The 17927-nt window shown below is 40.9% G+C and overlaps 2 protein-coding genes across 2 annotated transcripts in view; one reads left to right on the top strand and one right to left on the bottom strand.

The window, feature by feature from the left end:
* Positions 1-6267, bottom strand: part of NLRC4 (NLR family CARD domain containing 4) — a 158047-nt gene extending 151780 nt beyond the window's left edge. The window contains 1 exon segment of the mRNA XM_064276973.1: positions 6015-6267. Within this exon segment, the coding sequence (XP_064133043.1) occupies positions 6015-6267 (253 nt within the window).
* The window catches only part of BIRC6 (baculoviral IAP repeat containing 6), a 582018-nt gene that overhangs the window by 24077 nt on the left and 540014 nt on the right, over positions 1-17927 (top strand). The gene's annotated exons all lie outside the window — the stretch shown is intronic.

The following is a 17927-nucleotide window of genomic DNA, read 5'->3' as shown; positions in this document are numbered from 1 at the left end:
TAAACATGAGTGTGCATATATCTGTTCCTGTAAAGGCTCTTATTTCTCTAGGATATATTCCGAGGTGTGGAATTTCTGGGTTGTATGGTAGTTCTATTTCTAACTTTTTAAGATAACGCCAGATAGATTTCCAAAGTGGTTGTACCATTTTACATTCCCACCAGCAGTGTATAAGAGTTCCAGTCTCTCCACAGCCTCTCCAACATTTATTATTTTGTGTCTTTTGGATTAATGCCAGCCTCGTTGGAGTGAAATGGAATCTCATCGTAGTTTTAATTTGCATTTCTCTAATGGCTAATGATGGAGAGCATTTTCTCATGTATCTGTTAGCTGCCTGAATATCTTCTTTAGTGAAGTGCGTGTTCATATCCTTTGCCCAATTTTTATCTGGGTTGTTTGTCTTTTTGTGGTTGAGTTTTGACAGAATCATATAGATTTTAGAGATCAGGCACTGGCTGGAGATGTCATAGCTGAAAATTTTTTCCCAGTCTGTAGGTGGTCTTTTTACTCTTTTGGTGAAGTCTTTAGATGAGCATAGGTGTTTCATTTTTAGGAGCTCCCACTTATCTGGTTTCTCTTCGTCATTTTTAGGAATGTTTTGTATTCTGTTTATGCCTTGTATTAGGGCTCCTAACATTGTCCCTATTTTTTCTTCCATGATCTTTATCTTTTTAGTCTTTATGTTTAGGTCTTTGATCCACTTGGAGTTAGTTTTTGTGCATGGTGTGAAGTATGGGTCCTGTTTCATTTTTTTGCAAATGGATATCCAGTTATGCCAGCACCATTCGTTAAAAAGATTATCTTTTCCCCAATTAACTGACACTGGGCCTTTGTCAAATATCAGCTTCTCATATGTGGATGGATTTATATCTGGGTTCTCAGTTCTCTTCCATTGGTCTATGTGCCTGTTGTTGTACCAGTACCAGGCTGTTTTGACTACTGTGGCTGTATAATAGGTTCTGAAATCACGTAGAGTGAGGCCTCCCACTTTCTTCTTCTTCTTTTTCAGTAATGCTTTACTTATTGGGGCTTCTTTCCTTTCCATATGAAGTTGGTGATTTGTTTCTCCATCACATTAAAAAAATGTCGTTGGAATTTGGATCGGAAGTGCATTGTATATATAGATGACTTTTGGTAGAAGAGACATTTTTACTATGTTAAGTCTTCCTATCCATGAGCAAGGTATGTTTTCCACTTATGTAGGTCCCTTTTAGTTTCTTGCACTACTACTTTGTAGTTTTCTTTGTATAGGTCTTTTACATCTTTTGTAAGATTTATTCCTAAGTATTTTATCTTCTTCATGGCTACTGTGAATGGTATTGATTTGGTGATTTCATTTATGTTGTTGTAGAGGAATCCAAGTGATTTTTGTATGTTTATCTTGTAACCTGAAACTCTGCCGAACTCTTTTATTAGTTTCAGTAGTTTTCTTGAGGATTCCTTAGGGTTTTCTGTGTATAAGATCATGTCATCTGCAAATAGAGATAATTTTACCTCTTCCTTGCCAATCCAGATGCCCTTTATTTCTTTGTCTAGCCTAATTCCTCTGGCTAGGACCTCTAGCACAATGTTGAATAAGAGCAGTGAGAAAGGGCATCCTTGTCTGGTTTCCGTTCTCAAGGGAAATGCTTTCAGGCTCTCTCCATTTAGAGTGATGTTGGCTGTTAGCTTTGTATAGTTGCCCTTTATTATATTGAGGAATTTTCCTTCAATTCCTGTTTTGCTGAGAGTTTTTATCATAAATGGTGTTGAACTTTGTCAAATGCCTTTTCTGCATCATGTGGTTTTTGTCTTTTGTTTTATTTATATGGTGGATTATATTAATGGTTTTTCTAATATTGAAGCAACCTTGCATACCTGGTATAAATCCCACTTGGTCGTGGTGGATTATTTTTTTGATATGTTGTTGAATTCTATCGGCTAGAATTTTGTTGAGGATTTTTGCATCTATCTATGTTCATGAGGAATATAGGTCTGTAATTTTCTTTTTTTGTGGTGTTCTTACCTGGTTTTTGTATCAGAGATATGCTGGCTTCGTAGAATGAGTTAGGTAGTATTCCATTATTTTCTATGCTTTGAAATACCTTTAGTAGTAGTGGTGTTAACTCGTCTGAATGTTTGGTACAACTCTGCAGTGAATCCGTCCATGCCCGGGCTTTTTTTTTGTTGGGAGTTTTTTGATTACCTTTTCAATCTCTTTTTTTGTTATGGGTCCATTTAGTTGTTCTATTTCTGATTGTGTTAGTTTATGTAGGTACTGTTTTTCTAGGAATTCATCCATTTCTTCTAGGTTTGCAAATCTGTTAGAGTACAATTTTTTGTAATAATCTGATATGATTCTTTTAATTTCAGTTAGGTCTGTTGTGATATAGCCCATCTCATTTCTTATTTGAGTTATTTGTTTCCTTTCCTGTATTTCTTTATTCATTCTGGCCAATGGTTTATCAATTTTGTTAATTTTTTCAAAGAACCTGCTTTGGCTTTGTTAATTCTTTCAATTGTTTTTCTGTTCTCTAATTCATTCAGTTCAGCTCTAATTTTTATTATTTGTTTTCTTCTGGTGCCTGATGGATTCTTTTGTTGCTCACTTTCTATTTGTTCAAGTTGTGGGGACAGTTCTCTGGTTTTGGCTCTTTCTTCTTTTTGTATGTGTGCATTTATTGATATAAATTGACCTCTGAGCACTGCTTTTGCTGTGTCCCAGAGGTTTTGATAGGAAGTATTTTCATTCTCGTTACATTCTATGAATTTCTTTATTCCCTCCTTAATGTCTTCTATAGCCCAGTCTTTTTTGAGCAGGGTATTGTTCAGTTTCCAAGTATTTGATTTCTTTTCCCGGATTTTTCTGTTATTGATTTCCACTTTTATTGCCTTGTCGTCTGAGAAGATGCTTTGTAATATTTCAATGTTTTGGACTCTGCAAAGTTTTGTTTTATGACATAATATGTGGTCCATTCTAGAGAATGTTCCATGTGCACTAGAAAAAAAACTATACTTTGCAGCAGTTGGGTGGAGTGTTCTGTATAAGTCTATGACGTCAAGTTAGTTGATTGTACCAATTAGGTCTGCCATGTCTCTATTGAGCTTCTTACTGGAAGTCCTATCCTTCTCCAAAAGTGGTGTGTTGAAGTCTCCTACTAGAATTGTGGAGGTGTCTATCTCACTTTTCAGTTCTGTTAAAGTTTGTTTTATGTATCTTGTAGCCCTGTCATTGGGTGCATAAATATTTAATATGGCTATATCTTCCTGGTATATTGTCCCTTTAATCATTATGTAGTGTCCTTCTTTATCCTTTGTGGTGGATTTAACTTTAAAGTCTATTTTGTCAGAAATTAATATTGCTGCTCCTGCTCTTTTTTGCTTGTTGTTTGCTTGATATATTTTTTTCCATCTTTTGAGTTTTAGTTTGTTTGTGTCTCTAAGTCTAAGATGTGTCTCTTCTAGGCAGTATATAGACGGATCATGTTTCTTTATCCAGTCTGAGACTCTCTGTTTCTTTATTGGCGCATTTAGTCCTTTTACATTTTGCGTAATTATAGATAAGTATGAGTTTAGTGCTGTCGTTTTGTTGCTTTTTTGTGTGTGTTGTTAACAATTTCATTTTTCCACTTACTTTTTTGCGCTGAGACTTTTTTTTCATAAATTGTGTATTCCTCATTTTCATAGCAGTTAAATTTATGTTTGCTGAGTTGTTATGTTTTTCTTGGTTTTTCTTTTGAATTATGGAATTGTTAGACCTCTTTGTGGTTACCTTAATATTTGCCCCTATTTTTCTGAGTAAAAACCTAACTTGTATTGTCCTATATCGCCTTCTTTTCCTTTCCCTATCGCAGTTCTATGCCTCCTGTATTTAGTCCCTCTTTTTGATTATTGTAATCTTTTACATAATGACTTCAATGATTCCCTGTTTTGAGCATTTTTTTCTCTTTAAAATTAATCTTAATTTGTTTTTGTGATTTCCTTATTTGAGTTGATATCAGTATGTTCTGTTCTGTGACCTTGTGTTGTGTTGGTATCTGATATTATTGATTTTTTGACCAATATCCTTTACTATTTCTTGTAGCTTTGGTTTGGTTTTTGCAAATTCTCTAAGCTTGTGTTTATCTGTAAATGTTTTAATTTCACCTTCATGTGTGAGAGAGAGTTTTGCTGGCTATATGATCCTTGGCTGGCAGTTTTTCTCCTTCAGTGCTCTATATATGTCATCCCATTGCCTTCTTGACTGCATGGTTTCTGCTGAGTAGTCTGAACTTATTGATTCTCCTTTGTAAGAGACTTTTCTTTTATCCCTGGCTGCTTTTAAAATTGTCTCTTTATCTTCGGTTTTGGCAAGTTTGATAATAATATGTCTTGGTAATTTTCTTTTTGGATCAATCTTATGTGGGGTTCGATGAGCATCTTGGATAGATATCCTTTCGTCTTTCATGATGCCAGGGAAGTTTTCTGCCAACAGATCTTCAACTATTCTCTCTGTATTTTCTGCTATCCCTCCCTGTTCTCGAACTCCAATCACACGGAAGTTATTCTTCTTGATAGAGTCCCACATGATTCTTAGGGTTTCTTCATTTTTTTTAATTCTTTGATTTTTCTTCAACTATATTGGTGTCAATTGCCTTATCCCCTAACTACCCCACTCTGCATTCTAATTGCTCGATTCTGCTCCTCTGACTTCCTATTGTCTAATTCTGTAATTTTACTGTTAATCTTCTGGATTTCTGAATGCTCTCTCTCTCTATGGATTCTTACAGCTTATTAATTTTTCCACTGTGTTCTTGAATAATCTTTTTGATTTCTTCAACTGCTTTATCAGTGTGTTCCTTGACTTTTTCTGTAGATTGCCTTATTTCATTTCATCCCTGATGTCTTGAAGCATTCTGTATATTAGTTTTTTATATTCTGCATCTGGCAATTCCAGGATTGTATCTTCATTTGGGAAAGATTTTGATTCTTTAATTTGGGGAGTTGTAGAAGCAATCATGGTCTGCTTCTTTATGTGGTTCGATATTGACTGCTGTCTCCGAGCCATCTATAAGATATTGTAACGATTTATTTTATATTTGCTCACTGAGTCTTATCTTGTTTTGTTTTCTTTCAATACACGCAGATGGGCTACTAGATTGCGCTGTCTTGATTGTTGTAGTCTTTGAATCACTTATGTCCTATTATCAGCTGGTTTGGGCTGTTACCAGGTATATAAGTCTAAGAGTCCATTCACTATTCTTGTATAGAATCAGCTTAGGTGTTCTGATTTTGGGTCACCAATACGTGGTGTAGACTGTCACCTATTAACTTAGAAGAGTAGTGGTGATAGTTGTGTGCACCAGATTCTATTAGCAGAAGGGGGTCACACTCCGGGGGGGGCAGATGCTGACAGGCTTCCCCCAAGTGCCAGTGAGGTAGGTGTGTCTCTATTCCTAAAACACTTTGGTGGGTGGGCTCTGCAGCTGTACCTTAGGCACCCAATGCATGTACCTCTAAAGATTGGTAGGTGTCAGTATCCTCAGACCCCTTTGGCAGATGGCTAGGTGGTTTGGGTGGAGCTTCAGCCTTCAGTTCCCCATTGTGGATCAGCGAGGGCTCTGTTTAATAGGTAGAGATATCAGACCTGGAAAACTTGTCTTTCCAGTGATCCCCTAAAACAATTACGGTCAGAACTCTATCAGAATTGCCTTTGCATTATAATACCCACCTTGTCCCCTGTAAGGATGAAGACAAAGACTGTGGATCTCATATGCTTGGCTGGAGCTGGTTCTGTATTTTTATTCCAGTCTAAGGAAGTCAGGGAAGGATTCTTCATCCCTGGGTTTTTAGTAACTGCTTCTCTCAGGCCAGGAGAATGGGTTAAGAAAAAAAAAAAAAAACACCCTGCAGAGCGCTTCACTCCCTGGCCCAGGAAATTCCAATGTTAATGAAGCCGCCTAGGGCAGGGAGGGGAGGGATCAGATAGATAGGAGAGAGTAAAAAACCCAGGGGGAAAAAAAAAGAGTAGCACCCAGCAATATAGACAAAGTTACTTATCTTGCTTGGTGATGACTGTTTTATCTGAGATTCCCGAGGGGCATGTAGCCTGTGTGCGCTGGTTAGGTCAAGATAGCCCCCGAGGGTCAGGCCCTTGTCCTGTGCTTGTGCTGTCTCAGAAGCCATGGTCAGCTCTTCCGCTCCCAATCCAAAGCCCAGCACCAAGGCTCCCCAGCTGGGATGCCACTCTCCAGACCCCAAAACCAATCGCTGCCTCCCGGTGACTTCTCCTCCTGTCAGCCGCGTCATTGAGCTGCCTGCCTGCACTGGCTGAGCTTTCCCCAAGGTCACTTCAGGGGGCTAGGGCTGCGTCTCGTGTTTGTGCCCTCTTAGGAAGCCGTGCTCAGCTCCCCTGCACCGTCCAAAGCCCGGCGCCAAGGTTTTCTGACTGGGACGCTGGCTCCAGGCTCCAAAAACAGTCGCTCCTTCCCCGTGGTTGCTCATTCTCTCTTTAGCCCCGTCAGTGTGCAGCCTTCTTGTGCTGGCTGAATCTCTACCGAGGTTACCCCTGGGGGCTAGGGGTTAGGGCTGTGCCCCTTGCCTACCCCGACTCAGCAAGCCGCAATCAGCCCCTCCACTTGGCACCAGGGAACCGTGAGGGCTCAACGATGTGGAGTGGAATGCTGGTTCCAGAGGTGGTCGCTGCTTCAGGGCGCAGCTTTTTGCTCCCCTGTCAGTCAGGTCAACTCTTTAGATCTGTGTTTGATGGTCAGGGTTCATAGATTGTCATGTGTATGATCGATTCACTTGTTTTTCCCAGTATTTGTTGCAAGAGAGATCTGAGGTAGCTTCAACCTAGTCAGCCATCTTGGCCCTGCCCCTCATTGTAGTTTTGATCTGCTTTTCTCTAATGGCTAATTATCGTGAGCATTTCCTTATATATCTATTAGCTACCTGAATATCTTCTTTAGTGAAGTGTCTGTTCATATCTTGTGCCCATTTTTTAGTAGGGTTATTTGTCTTTTTACAGTTGAGTTTTTGCTGTATCATGTAGATTTTAGAGATCAGACACTGATCGGAAATGTCATAGCTCAAAACTTTTTCCCAGTCTGTAGGTAATCTTTTTACTCTTTTGCTGATGTCTTTAGACGAGTGTAGCTCGGTTCATTTTCTAACTTTGCTTTTAACGTTCAGGGCTCCTAGCTTGTCAGGATTCTTGTTTTCTTTATGTTGAGGTTTGAGATGTGGTCCATACTGAAGGCTGTGGTCTTTGTTATTCATCAGTAAGTGCTTCAAGTCCTCTTCACTTTCAGCAATCGAGGTTGGGTCATCTGCATATCACAAATTGTTAATGAGTCTTCCTCTGATTCTGATGCTGCATTATTCTTCATGTGTTCCAGCTTCTCAGATTATTTGTTTAGCATACAGATTTCATAAGTGTGGTGAAAGGATACAGCACTGACAGACATCTTTCTTGACTTTTAACTGTGCAGTATTTCCTTGTTCCCTTTGAATGACTGCCTCTTGGTCTATGTACAGTTTCCTCATGAGCACAATTAAGTGTTCAGAATTCCCATTCTTCTCAATGTTATCCATAATTTATTATGATCCGCACAGTCAAATGCCTTTGCATAGTCAATAAAACACAGGCAAATATCTTTCTGGTTTTGTCTGTTTTTAGCCATGACCCATCTGACATCAGCAACGGCATTTCTTGTTCCAAGTCCTCTTCTGAATCCGGCTTGAATTTTTGGCAGTTCCCTGTGGATGTACTGCTGCAACCGCTTTTGAATTATCCTTAGCAAAATTCTATTTGTGTGTGATATTAATGATATTGTTCAATAATTATTGCATTCTGTTGTGTCACCGTCCATTGGAATGGGTGCAACTATGGGTCTCTTCCAGTTGTTAGCCAGGTAACTGTCTTCCAAGTTTCTTGGGATAGATGAGTGAACACTTACAGCCCTGCATCCATTTGTTGAAACATCTCAGTTGATATTCTGTCAATTCCTAGCCTTGTTTTTTCCCAACACCTTCACTGCAGCTTGGACTTCTTCCTCTGGTAATCCGTTCTTGATCATATGCTACCCCCTGAAATAGTGGAATGTTGACCAATTCTTTTGGCACAGTGACTCCATGTATTCCTTCCATTTTCTTTTGATGTTTCCTACATTGTTTAATATTTTCCCTATAGAATCCTTCAGTATTGAAACTCGAGGCTTGAATTTTTTCTTCATGTCTTTCTGCTTGAGAAATGCCAAGAGTGTTCTTCCCTTTTGGTTTTCTATCTCCACGTCTTTACACATTTCATTATAATACTTTGTCTTCTCGAACTGCTCTTTGAAATCTTCCGTTCACCTCTTTTGCTTCATCATTTCTTCCTTTGCTTTAGCTCTTTTATGTTCAAAAGCAAGTTTCAGAGTCTCTTCTGACATCCATTTTGGTCTTTTCTTTCTTTCCTGTCTTTAACCCAATGCCGTCCAGTTGATTCCGACTCATAGCGACCCTATAGGACAGAGTAGAACTGCCCCATAGAGTTTCCAAGGAGCACCTGGCAGATTCAAACTGCTGACCCTTTGGTTAGCAGCCGTAGCACTTAACCACTACGCCACCAGGGTTTCCATTTATGTTCATAGTCCAATATTAATATTTAACGCATGAATTACTGTGTCGTTTGCGATTGGGGAAAAGCTGCCTCCTCAAAGTAGAGTTGACCTTAATGACGTGGGCGGAGTCAAGCTTTCAGGACCTTCATTTGCTAATGTGCCACCACTCAAAATGAGAAGACACAGCTGCAAGCATCCATTAGTAGTTGGAATGTAGAATGTACAAAGTATAACTCTAGGAAAACTTGAATTTGTCAAAAATGAGATGGAACGCATAAAGATTGATATCCTGGGTATTAGTGAGCTGAAGTGAACTGGTATTGGCCATTTTAAATCAGACAACCTGGGAATGAAAAAATGAGATGGAATGGTGTTACATTTATCTTCAAAAAGAACATTTCAAGATCTATCCTGAAGTACAATGCTGTCAGTGATGGGATGATACCCATACACCTACAAAGAAGAGCAGTTAATACAACTATTATTCAAATTTATGCACCAACCACTAAGGCCAAAGATGAAGAAATTGATGATTTTTACCAACATCTGCATTCTGAAATTGGTCAAACATGCAATCAAGATGCCTTGGTGGTTGGAATTAAAAAGTTGGAAACGAAGATGAAAGATCAGTAGTTGGAAAATATGGCCTTGGTAATTAATAGACACAACTCCAGAGATTGGATGATAGAATTTTGCAAGACCAATGACTTCTTCATTGCAAATACCTTTTTCAACAACATAAAGGGTCACTATACACATGGACCTCACCAGATGGGATACACAAGAACCAAATTGACAATGTCTGTGGAAAGAGACAATGGAGAAGCTCAGTATCATCAGTCAAAACAATGCAAGGGGCCAACGGTATAAGAGACCATCAATTGCTCATGTTTAAGTTCAAGCTCAAGAAAATTAGAACAAGTTCACAAGAGCCAAAATACAACCTTGAGTATACCCTACCTGAATTTAGAGACCATCTCAAGGATAGATTTAATACATTGGATGCTAATGACCAAAGACCAGATGAGTTGTAGGATGACATCAAGGACATCATACATGAAGAAAACAAAAGGTCATTAAAAAGACAGGAAAGAAAGAAAAGACCAAAATGGATGTCAGAAGAGACTCTGAAACTTGCTCTTGAGTAGAGAGTAGCTAAGGCATAAGGAAGAAATGAAGTAAAAAACTTAACAGAAATTTAAAAGGGCACCTCGGGAAGACTAAGTAAGGAATAATGAAACATGCAAAGACCTGGAGTTAGAAAACCAAAGAAGAACACTCCCAGCATTTCTCAAGCTGAAAGAACTGAAAATAAAATTCAAATCTCGGTTTTCAATACTAAAGGGTTCTACAGGGAAAATATTAAATGATGCAGGAAGCATCAAAAGAAGATGGAAGGAATACAGAGAGTCACTGTACCAAAAAAACAAAAAAATTGGTTGATGTTCAACTATTTCAGAAGGTAGCATATAATCAAGAACCGGTGGTATTGAAGGAAGAAATCCAAGCTGCACTGAAGGCGTAGGCGAAAAACAAGGCTCCAGGAATTGATGAATTACCAATTGAGATGTTTCAACAAACAGATGCAGGGCTGGAAGTGCTCACTCTGTTAATGGAGAATGGCCTTGGTTCTTGTCTTTGGTGTAGGAAAGAATTCAAACACTGAGACAAATAGTGCCAAGCAAAAAAACCCAGTGCCAAGCAAGCAGAGGTTTATTAGCAAGCAGAGGGTTAGTAGTAAAAGTACACTTCACTAGGAAGCATCAAGCCGGCTACTCAGGTAGAGAAAGAATCTGAGTGCCCCGATAGTTTTCTTAGGGCTTTATACTCCTTTTGTCTCTTGATCTGTCTCTACAAACATTTAAAAGCCAGGACAAGACCTCCCCCTCCCCATGAAGACTATTTCCTTGGCTTAAGGTTTAATTACCAAGGTAGAGATCTTATCAAGTTAGGGACTTTATCAAGTTAAGGATTTTATCAAATCAAAGACCCCTGTAAAGACCATTTCCTTGGCTTAAAGTTTAACTATGCAGGGACCATCTTATTGAAGAATGTCACCACCCCCTGCCTCTTCCTTTGTGGGGATTGTCTTATTGAGGAATTTCACCACTCCCTGCCTCTTCCTCTTCCTGAGTGCAAGCTCTCCCCCTCCCCCTTACAAGTTGTCTATGCCAAGAAATTTGGAAGACAGCTACCTGGTCAACTGACTGGAAGAGCTGCCTATTTGTGTCCATTCCAAAGAAAGGTGATTCAAAAGAATGTGGAAATTATTGAACAATATCATACACAAGTAAAATTTTGCTGAAGAGCATTCAAAAACAGTTGCATTGCCACTCCTGCTCTTTTTTGGTAGCTGTTTGTTTGATTTTTTTTTTTCCATCCTTTGATTTTTAATAAATTTATGTTGTTTCTAAGGTGTGTCTCTTTAGACAGCATATTGATGGGTCTTTTTTTTTTTTTTTTTTTTTTAATCCATTCTATCACTCTCTGTCTCTTTATGGGTACACTTAGACCATTTACATTCAGTGTAATTATCAACAATTGTGAGCTCATTGCTGTCATTTTGTAATGCCTTTTTTTTTTTTTTTGTACTGACGTTTTTTTTGTTCCTCTTACTCTCCTGTGCTGAATTACTTTTGTTTGTGGATTTTTTTCGTTTCTTTCATTTTTGTCTGAGGCTTTATGTTTTTCTTTATTTTGATGAGCAGGTTTGTTAACTTTCTTCGTGGTTACTTTGAAATTTACCCCTTCTTCCTAAGTTTAAACCTATCTTTTATTACATGATAACACCTTGACTTCCTCTTCATTTGAAAGTTCTATATGTACACCATTTATTCCCTCTTATTGTTCTGATGTCGTTGTCACTTACAAATTGATGACTCTGGTTTCCTGTTGTAAATGTTTTAGTTTTTTTTTACCCTTGAGAGTTCATTACCTGATGATATCTGGTATCTGGTTGGTATTTGGCCGATGCTGTCTTATGTGCTAGGTTCAGTTTGTTCTCTGATGTTGTTAGTTCTCTAACAGAAGGACATTCTTCAATAATTCTGTAAGTAAATTTGGTTTGGTTTTTACATATTCCCTTAATTCTGTTTACTGGAAACGTCCTTCTTTTGCCACCATATTTGAGCAAGAGTGTTGCAGAATGTATTATTCTTCGTTGGCAATTTTTTTTTCAAGACTTTATATATATCATCCTACTGCCTTCTTGCCTGCATGTTTTCTGCCAAGTAGTCAGAGCTTAATCTTATTTTCCCCCCCTGTATGTGACTTTTTGTTTCCCAAGCTGCTCTCAGGATTCTTTCTTTGTCTTTGGTTTTAGTGAGTGTGATCATGATATATCTTGGTGTTTTTCTTTTGAGGTCTATCCTGTATGGGGTTTGTTGAGCTTCTTGGATAGTTGGCTTTTCATCTTTCATGATATTAAGGAAGTTTTCTGTCAGAGAATCTTCAGTGATCCTCTCTGTGTTTTCCGTTTTCTCTCTGTGTTCTGGAACTCCGATCACGTGCAAATTTTTGCTTTTGATTATATCCCACATTGTTCTCAGGGTTTCTTCATTTTTCTTCATTCTTTTCTCTCATTATTCCTTAAGGAAAGCGGTATTCAAGGATTTGTCTTCAGTTTTGCTGATCCTGTGTTCCATTGTTTCAGATTTGCTCCTAAAATCTTTTATTGCGCTGTCCGTTTCTGAAATCTCGTTGTTTATCTTTTGAATGCCTAATTACTGTTTTTGTATGATTTCTAGTTGTTTGTTTATTTTGGCATTTTGTTCCCGTGTTATTTTCCTGGATTCTTCCATTGTTTTGTCTTTTTCATGATTTTGTCTGTATTTTCCATGATTTTGTCTACTTTTTCCTTGTTTTGTCTGCATTTTCCTTCATCTCTTGGAGAGCCCTGAATATTACAGTTTTGAATTCCCTATTGGTAGTTCCAATGCCTTTTCTTCTTTCAGAAGGTTATCTGGTGTTTTATTTTGGATGCTTTCTGGAGCCATCCTGTCCCTTTTTTTTTTTTTTTTTATGTTTCGATATTGTCTACTCTCTTCAGGACATTCAGTAATTATTTTCTTCATTTACTGATTGTAGATTCATTTGTTATGCCCTGCTTTTTTGTTTTATTTGGTTATGTCTGGGCAGGCAGGCTGGGCATGCTTTGTTGCTTGCTCATCTATGGGCACAATACTTATCACCACCTTGTCCAGGTGGGCAGGGGTGGTTGCTCAGCTATGTTGCTGCAGGGCAAGTCCAGCTGAGGGGGAAGGCGCAGGTATGGGTCATTTGTGGCATGTACTGAAGCCAGCAGGGCAGGGCCAGGGGGCAGTGCAGGGTGAAGTTCAGTGGTCTGCTGTGCCTTTGCCACTCTGCAGTGTGGCACTCAGCATGCAGTGCAGATAGGCAAGAGGGAAGGGAGAGGATGAGATGTGTGGAGCAGATGCTCTGTCTCCTTTTGGGAGCTCCATGAAGTTGCCTTCCCCTACTCCTTGTCTGTCATTCTTGGTGGCTGAAGTCCAAGATGGAGAGTCCATGCCTCATTAACTGGTAGGGGACCTCCTTGTTTTATTTGGTTATGCCTCCTCATTCTCTATTCTCTGTCTCGTATTCCATTCAGTGCTTAGTTGAGTTATTTACACCTTCATTTGATGCTTAGGTTTCCAGGATTGATGTTTGTATCTGTTTGTTTAGTTTTCTTTGCTGCAGAGGGATGGTGTGCTGCTTCTGTCTATAGCACCATGTTGGCTATGCCCCTACTCATAAGCTTTTAAGACCCTAGACGCTACTTACCAAAGTAGGATGTAGAACATTTTCTTCATGAACTATGTTATCTGAGGATGGGCTTCTAATCTTTCACTTTTGTGCTCATAGCTCAGAACAGGTGCACAGTCCCTGGGAAGGTGAGCTGGTGCCTTGGAAGAGGGGCTGTCCTCTGGGCCTGTGTAAGGTGAGGTAAAGGCTACTATACCTCTGGGCCTATTTAGGGCAGGATGAAGGGTAGAAAGAGTAGGTCTGTGGAGTCAGCAGATCTGACTTTGAATCTCACTCCAGATGTTGGCTGCAGAGCTGTGTATTTTACATGCCACTTCTCTGCCACTTTTTTTCCTCTTCTATGAAGTAAGGATAGCACTACCTACTTTCTGGGGGGCTGTTGGGAATACATGAAGCATGAGAGGCACTAAGCCCCTGCCCGATGTAGTGGAAACTCAATAAAGATCATTCTTCCTAGGGGAGAAAAGGTCAAATTCTGGTTCAGTCATTACAAGTTTTTTGACCTTGAGACCTCTATGAGCCTCAGTTTCCTCATCTGTAAAATGGGAATAGTAATACTTACTTTGCAGGGCCATTGGGGGAACCAAGAGAAGTCATGTATATAGTCTCTACCGTAGTGTCTGGCACATAGTAGGTGCTCAGTAAAAGTGGTTATGGTTATTATTATTATCAAAGTCCAAACTGTGTCCCATGGAGGTAGAAGTCCACAGAAAAGACAGGCAACCGAGGGCCAAGGGTAGTCATGAAGCCCTTCATGGAGGAGGTGGCACTGGTGCTTGGCCAGATGAGGTTAGGGTTATGTGGGCCTCAAGGGAGAGAACTATCACTGCAGAGGAGAGCCTAAAGTGAGCAAGATTAGGGAGGCAGGGGTACGTACGGGAGTAAGGGAACAACCTGAAAATCAAAGGAGAATTTTGGAAGAGCAGCAAGAAAAAAAATCATCTGGTCACCAGTGGAAGATTACAGAGGACTCTGAGAGACCAGTAGAGGAGAAGTGGATGCCACTCAGGCAAAACAAGAATTAACTCTGTTCTACAGATGTTGAAACTAAGGCCCGGGGAGGATAGATGAAATAACTTGCCCAGAACAATGAAGATCTTTGCACTGTAATACAAGTCTCCTGAGGACTGGCCCAGTACTCAGGGTTTGTACTTTCTAGCGTCTTTAATTAGAACAAAGACAGAGGCAGTGGAGGGTGTGGAGCTTACCGGTGAAGAGTGTTGGGAAACAACAGGCAGAAATAATGGGTATGGTGCTCAGCTTGGGCTGTTTAGGAACGAACACAGACAAGACAGAGTCTCTCTTCGGCTGTTATAGAGATTAATGGACACATACAAGGGCCCTAACGCATCACCAGGGAGAGGACTTCAAAGGCCCTTAAAAATCATTGGGAAAAACTGTTAAAAGACACTGCTTGCGAAGCAGCCAGAGGCCCACTAGATACATTGGTGTATAGCTCTCCAGGCAATGCTTGTAATCTAATTGCCCATGAGCAAGAGTTTAAAACAGTATTTACAATGCGGAAAAATAGCTTGATTTGTACAGAAGAAACAGACCTAATGAGTAAATCAGATTTTTATCTTGCTGGCTTGTGTCCTGTGGGTGGAGCCTGGGCCTTTGGAGGGGCAAGGCCCTCCTGCCTACCACCTTGCTCCCCATGCCTTACTCCCCAGAGTGGTCCTGTTGATAGCTTTGTGCCCTGGCATGATGTCTGAGGCTAGCACCATCTCCCTGATGTCCATGCAGTCCCTGACTGGCCAGAGCAGCCAGAAAAACCCATTCCCCTTCTTTTGGGGACTGCCAGTCCTTTATGGAGTCCCTAGGTAGCACAAACAATTAAGTGTTGGGGTACTAATTGAAAGTTTGGCAGTTGGAACCCACCCAGAGACACCTTGGAAGAATAGTCTTGTGATCTGCTTCTGAAAGGTAAACTCTATGCAGCACAGTTCTATCTAACACAAATGGGATCACCATGAGTCCAAATCTGCTCCACAACAACTATTTTCTTTGCCAATCCTTTAAACCTCCACCTCTAGAAAGCCTTCCCAACTGCTCCAGCCCACCCTCTCTTTTCGTTTCCAATGGCCCTGACAGTCTGTGACACGAGTTCAGTTTCTATAAGATAGAGCTTGGCTTTTGATTACAGATTCACTGTCTTGGATTATTTTTGCTTGGTACGTTGTCTTCTTAAGATTGTTAGATGTCCCCTTGCCATCTGATCTTGTTATTACTTTTCTTGACTTATTAATGGAGGAGCTATGATGAGCAGTAGTAATTGCTTTTGCCTGGCCAGTGTTCATTCCCCTTCTTCTGGAAAGAGAACCCTGGTGTCCCTTGGGAAAACTGCCCTACCCCAACCTCAGTCCATATGGTCTGGGTAGGGCTGAGCATATTCCACTCCAGGGGTGAGTATATGACTCACACCTATCCACTCAGAGCACCGCTCGCCTAGACACAGTGATTCATTCAAGGATAGGCACGTGACCCATGCCAGGCCAATGAGAGTTCTCCTTGGGACTGTTGCTGGAACTATCAGAAGAGAGGGACATTCTATATTGTGTAATTGCTAAACTGGTAGAATCAAAATCTTCAGCTCCTGGTGGCCATCTGGTCACTTCTTGGGGGGAACTTGTCTGAAAGTGAAGCCAATGCATGGGAAATGGAGCTGAGGTTTGCAGAGAGATCACTCGTGCCATGGCCAAGCACCCTAATCCAGCCATGTGTGGTTCGTGCATAGCTTTAGAACAGTGCCTTCCCCCCTTTTATTTGTTTGTTGCAGTCAGCTTGAATTGCATTTTAGTCTTTTATATTGAGACCAATAGTTCTGACTTAGGCATAGGACAGGCACCCAGGAGTAAGACTCTTCTAGAACTGAGTGAAATTTGTTGTTGTTAGCTGCCATCAGGTCAGTCACAGATGGATGGGGACCCCATGCATAATGGAATGAAACCTGCCTAATCCTGTACCTTCTCCTTGATCAGTTGTGGATTGGACTTCTGTGATCCACAGGGTTTTTGTTGGCTGATTTTCAGAAGCAGACTGCCAGGCCTTTCATCCTACTCCATCTTAGTCTGGAAGCTCCACAGAAATCTGTCCAGCATCATAGCAACACGCAAGTCTCCAGTGACAGATGGGTGAAGGCTACAAGTACATTGGCTGGGAATTGAACACAAGTTTCCTGTGTGGAAGGTGAGGATTTTACCACTGAACCACTAATGACTCATGATATTTAGAGGCCATCAAAATCATAAAGCTGTTTCTGGACATAATTTGGGCATTTGTGGTTAAAGTCAATTTGCCAGGCTTTTCCTGAATGTCTGCTCTGTGTTGGATCCTCCTGTAGATGCTGGGGACATAGGAAAAAATCAGAGCAGACCCAGGCCTGAGGAGACACAATCCTGCAGGGAAGATAAGAGGAACACTAACTAACTGCAGCCCAGGGTTGAGAGAAAAAAGTGGTGCTGTATGTTATAGTGCACTGCTCCAACCATGAGGCTGTGGGAACCCTTGATGGTGGAACAGGCACCATAGTTCAACTTGGAGAGGTGCAAGATTTCTTGGTGGAGATGCGAAGGAGGGCCCATGGGAGGACAACAGGATGAGTGATGAGATCTCTTTTCCCAGACTTCTGGAAGGGGGCCCAGAAGCTGCTGTTCAGTGCCTGATGCAGGTGGCCTGGCTGTCTTTCTTCCTGCCCACTCCACTGCAGCCCCTTATCTGGGAGATGAACCAGAGCAGTGCAGTGGTGGCCTGGGGGTGTGTGGGGACATTTGGGGCCAGCTGAAATGGCAGTGGGGCTTCCCAACTGCATGATCAGGCTGGAACAGAGAGTTCAGATTCTTACCTGCACAAGCCAGTCACATTTGCCATGGTGCTCAGTATCCACAGTCTTCGTGGCATCAGCAGCAACACTTAGGATTATGACATTTGCCAGGCCTTTCGTGTGGCAGGCACTATGCTGGGAATCTACTTTCAACCCTTTGTGTCCTCGGTAAGTAACCTGTCTTGCCTCTCACCTTACTGATGGTGCTTAGAATGGCTTACAGCCCTGAACCCAGCGGAGGGTGGGTTCACCCTGAGGAGAAAGTCTGCTTGGCAACGATGGTGATGACTTCACGTAAAGTAAATCAGGCTGAACGCTACTGGTTCACTCACCAAATGCCTACTATTTATGGAGCGTGTCTCTCTTTCCAGGCAACTGGCAAAGACAGAATAAGAAGCAGAACCTAGCTGGAAATACAGACGTGTTAACCATAAGCCCCTAGCATGGGAGGAGCCCTGGTCGTGTAGTGGTTAAGAGATCAGTTGCTAACCAAAAGGTCAGCAGTTTGAATCCACCAGCAGCTCCTTGGAAAACCTATGGGGCAGTTCTACTCTATCCTATAGGGTCTCTACGAGTCGGAACTGACTCAACAGCACCTAACGACAACAACAAACAGCATGGGATGCATGCAATGATGGAAGCATGACCAGGTACAAGATATACACATTAGAAAGAGTAGGATTAATACTGCCTCAGCAATTGGGAAAAGAGTACAGAGGTGCTGATGCGCAGGACTGGATTGGAGGATAGGAATAAGAACTGGCCTTCAGCAAGTT

This window comes from Loxodonta africana, chromosome 26 (assembly GCF_030014295.1).
Source record: "Loxodonta africana isolate mLoxAfr1 chromosome 26, mLoxAfr1.hap2, whole genome shotgun sequence".
NCBI classification, from domain to species: domain Eukaryota; kingdom Metazoa; phylum Chordata; class Mammalia; order Proboscidea; family Elephantidae; genus Loxodonta; species Loxodonta africana.
This window is presented reverse-complemented; position numbering and strand designations above follow the sequence as displayed.